This window comes from Dendronephthya gigantea, unplaced genomic scaffold (assembly GCF_004324835.1).
Source record: "Dendronephthya gigantea isolate DGI-Jeju-01 unplaced genomic scaffold, DenGig_1.0 000014F, whole genome shotgun sequence".
Taxonomy (NCBI): Eukaryota; Metazoa; Cnidaria; class Anthozoa; order Malacalcyonacea; family Nephtheidae; genus Dendronephthya; species Dendronephthya gigantea.
The window spans coordinates 2411399-2415809 of NW_021163024.1; the positions used below are offsets into that span (position 1 = coordinate 2411399).

At 34.9% G+C, this 4411-nt stretch overlaps 1 protein-coding gene across 1 annotated transcript; it reads right to left on the reverse strand.

Annotated features, from left to right (window-relative positions):
- Positions 1-1309: 1309 nt before the first annotated feature.
- LOC114519861 lies at positions 1310-4155 on the reverse strand. The gene is made up of 3 exons (XM_028540044.1): positions 3949-4155; positions 2631-2682; positions 1310-2044 (listed from the first exon to the last, which is right to left on the reverse strand). The coding sequence occupies exons 2-3, from the start codon at positions 2653-2655 to the stop codon at positions 1548-1550; spliced, it is 522 nt and encodes a 173-aa protein (XP_028395845.1). The 5' UTR covers positions 2656-2682; positions 3949-4155; the 3' UTR covers positions 1310-1547.
- Between the last annotated feature and the right edge of the window lie 256 nt (positions 4156-4411).

A 4411-nucleotide genomic window follows, 5' to 3' on the forward strand; every position in this document is an offset into this window, starting at 1 on the left:
GTTTGAATCAGCCAGGCTAACATAATTGTCTTTCTCCCATTGAACCCAGCTCAGTCCGAAAGAAAGAAGAGCCAAACAAACAAAATTTGACAAAAAAAAATTTTGACACCAGAAAAAAAATGACAGAAAAAAAATTAACCACAGGAAAAAGAATTGACGGGAATAAAATTTCGACGCAGGAAAAAAAATTACACTATATTAAAAATATTGACACAAGTATAAAAAATGACACAGAAAAATTTTAAAGAAGAAAAATTTTGAAATGAAAAAAAATTCGTTTGAAAAAAAGAATTGTATACAAGGAAAAAAATTTAGGGGCACAAGAGAAAAATTTTGACACCAAAAAAATTAGCGAGATACAAAATTTCGATACAAAAAACGTCATAAGAAAAAAGAAATATCAGGAAAAAATTAGCCACAAGAAAAAGAAAATGACAAGAAAAAATTTAGTCTCGATTAAAATAAACAGCAAAAAAATTTGGACCAAAAGAAAATAATTTTGCCACTAAAAAAATTGGACACTAAAAAAAATTCCCACAATAATAAAAAATGACAACGAAAAATAAAATGGGCAGGAAACTATTTTGACACAAGAACAAAATTTTGAAAGGAAAAAAAATGGACACAGGAAAAAAAATTTTGACACAAAAAAATGATAGAAAAACAATATGGATACACGAATAAATTTTTAGGAAGGAATGAAATTTTCGCTGGAATAAAACGACATCCAGTATTGGTATATACACTACATCCCTGAATTATATGCAAATAGATTTTTTGTTGTAACTCCGGTATTTTCCAATGTTCACCGATATCCGTAAAAGTAAACAAACGGCGGCCATTTTTGTGACGTCTTGCTTAAATCTACCATGTGTATGCTAACGTTTTATTCAAGATGAGACGTAAAGGTACTTATAGAGAAGAGGAGAAGTTCAAAATAGCTCAAAAACGCTACAAGAAAGTATCTAATTTGGGAAAGAAATAGTACCTGTATCGCATCGGGCAATCAGATGAAGAGAGAAGTCCGCCGTAACCCTCTTCAAACTAGTAAAAAAGTATTTGAAAGCGCTGGCTTTCCTAATGTGCCAAAATGTAGAAAACCGGAGGTTCGCAATCGGCTATCTATTAAAGGATATCTATTAAAAGGACCTATCTATTAAAGGATGGATATCACATGAAGGGGATGGATTGGGCGAAAAATCACATTAAAGTTTTGTTCACGGATGAGTGACAAAAATAGTCGCCGCTGTTTACTGTTACGTATATCGGTTTGAAATTTTAGTTCTTCGCGTGTATTTGTGTTGCCATGCATATAACGTAAAACTTTACATTATTCTTTATTTAAAACTACCGGATTTACAACACGCTTTGCATAATTCTGACACGCAGTGTTATTTACAAGGTTTAATTTCCCTCATTATTCCTCATACACATATTATATTACAGCAAATTAATAAAGTAAAGGGTTCAATTCGGCCTGGTTTCCAGTACATTTTCAACAGTAGACAAGTAAATCACAAATACTGACACTCGATCTAAATTGTGTTTCAGTTTTTTATAATTTCCCATAAAGCACGATCTTCATAGTTCGCATCAGCCATAACACATCTTGGTGCACCTATCCAACCGCCTTCAGGATGAGTAGGTGGCTCACCTTCAGACAAAACATATCTCAAATTGACCACACTCTCGATAAGATATTTTCCATTTTTGTTGATTATCCTCCAAAGAGCGCGGTTATCGTAATTATCATCAGAACCGAGGCAAAGTGGAGCATCTGTTATCCCTCCTTCACACCCACGATCACCTGGTATTTCATCTCCCATTGAGAAAAGATATCGCTTTGTTCGATAGTTTTCAAATAAGTATCTTCCTTGGTCATCTTTCGATATTTTCCAGAACGCTTGATTGTAAAAGTTATTAGCACTGCCAAGAATTTCGTTTTCATTTTTGGCGCCACCTTCAGATCCGCGTTCCTCTTTCAGGATAGTGCCTCTTGAAAACAACAATCTTTTTGTTTTCACGCTTTTGATGATGAATAAACCTCCAGAAACATAAAACGAGTTTTAATGAAATTTTCACTCCCCTTCTCTTTAACTTTGTCCTAGATGTGTTTGAGTGTAAGTGTGCTTTATATGAAATACAGGCGTTGATTTTTGAAATATATTTAGTTTTACCAGCCTATCTTACATGCATGCTTACATGTGTTGCCATCATTATTCGTTGCTTAAACTGGATTAAATATAGTTTCACAGTCAAAACTCAAAACACACCATAATATATAAGAAAAGCAGGATTAATCTTCGGGCAGACTACGCCACTAGTTCCCAGATATTATATTCACTTTGACGTTTCCTGTGCATTTCAAATTTCGTGTTTTTGTAATTATTTCATTGTTTTAATGCTCTTTGCATTTGTAATGTGCCGGGCGGGAAGCGTATCGGATGATAAAAATGAAAGCCCGACAAATGGCTTTAGTTGCTTGCTTATGCTATCATGACAAACTTGTGGCTTGTCTTTTAAGTTCGTTAATCAATTGCCAAGAGACCAAGCAACTACCAAAATTTCATTTAGGTAGAAGAAAACTGCATTCTGTAGAAAAAGCATTCTTTTTTGGTGTGATAGCTTACCTTTAAATATGATATTTTCGTACATTAGATTTCCATTGATAGCGCTTTCAACCTATATATACAAGATACACATGAACTGTATAATTATATGGGGTTAATCTAGTTCATTGAAATGCCTATATTTATTGTTTTTAAATAAAGAGAGAAAATGTTATCGGAATATCAATGTTAACAAAACAGGGACAAACTGACAATGTATTAAGGGATTCTTTGATAGGGAGTATTAAGGGATCCAAGAAAAATTGCATCGTGTAACGGCATTTGGTTTGAAACTCCTCTATGTTGAGGTAGATGGGCAATCTTACAAGAAAACTCTGTATGAAAACGAATCAAATTTCAAATTTCAGGGATTTAGAAAACAAAGACGAAATTAATGACGCAGATGAAGCACGACGCAGATTCCAAATGACGAAGGTTCTAAAGAGTGCCCCCAAATTTCCTAGGAAATATGGCCCGGGGGTGGGGGGAATTTCCTGTGACGCAGGTCCCAGAACTATTCGATGCAAAAGAGCACGTATGGAATATGAAAATACGATATAAAAAACAATAAAGAAGGCACTCGCGAAATCAAATTTAAGTATTAATTGCTGAATTACGTGCTGTTGATCTCGAGGGCTTGAGGCCGACGTCTTGGTGACAATCCAGCATCAAAAACAGAATTGTCTGTCCACGGTAGTCAAACAGTTCAAAGAAAACTTTAGATAATAGGGGGGTGCCGATCAGTGATAGGAGTGACACGCGAGTGATAAAAATATTATAAAAAACAATTTACTTTTGCATGTCGGGAAAATATTCTGATTTTAATTTTTATAAAATTAGCTCGACAACCCCGTTTCACGGCCTGGCCGGTGTCAAAAATTAAATTTGAAATGCAATAATCGATTTCTAAAAACGAAAACCACCAAGATACTGATGGTTCAATGTTGGCATTCCCATCTTTAATTCAGGGGGATTACCACCCTTTGACAATTTTCCGGAGATTATTACAATCTCCGGCATACTTTCAGGAGACTATCATCCCTAGTTTCAGGGGATTTCTCCCCCCAGGGCATTCATGTTAGGAATAAAGCCTCATGGCAAATTGTTTGTAAATTATTTTTAATTAGAACAATTTCGCGAATGACTATTACAAACGCATTTCAACCCAAAAGACCATTTCTCAAAATCCCTATCTATAAGAGGATTTTTACTCTTTCATCGCTGACCCGGAAAGCATTTGCAACATCACTGTGATCAAAAAGTTTTCGCTTTTGTGTTTAAGTTGACACCAAAGTAGTAGGGATAGTAAAAGGAATAATGAAATAAGATTTTTTCTTACAACAGGAATTGGTTCATAGTAGTTGAAATCAAGAGCTTGCGCCAGTTCACCGGGTTTGGTTGTTCTTGTCTGGTTGTTCAGTTGGCAATTTGACTCAGTTTTCTTTTCCTGGTAATTGATGGATTTGCATTTGTGTTGTAGTGTCAGACATAGCAGAGCACATTCTAACAAATTGTGTACATCTTTTTCTTTTATTAAACAATTCTTCAAAATGTGACCTAAAACACAAATTACCAAACGAATAAAAGAGTTTCTAACTAATGCATGTACAGAAATTATTGGGTGAAATACACCAGCCTTCACATATTCTGACAATGCTATTACATGCATGCGCCTGTTTGAGAGCTTTCAATTAACGTAAAAATATATTTCGTTTGCTTCCAATTTCATCTTGCAGACGGTAAACAGCAGGCGGTTTTAGTCAGGCTATCTTTAAAACAGGGAACGGGGAATGGGGGAATGG

What these genes read in the sequence shown, in the direction of transcription:
- LOC114519861 (XM_028540044.1), bottom strand. Translation starts at nt 2,655, where the DNA reads ATGTACGAAAATATCATATTTAAAG. An exon ending in CGAAAATATCATATTTAAAG is followed by an intron (nt 2,045 to 2,630) that starts GTAAGCTATCAC and finishes ATGTTTCTGGAG; the next exon opens with GTTTATTCATCATCAAAAGC.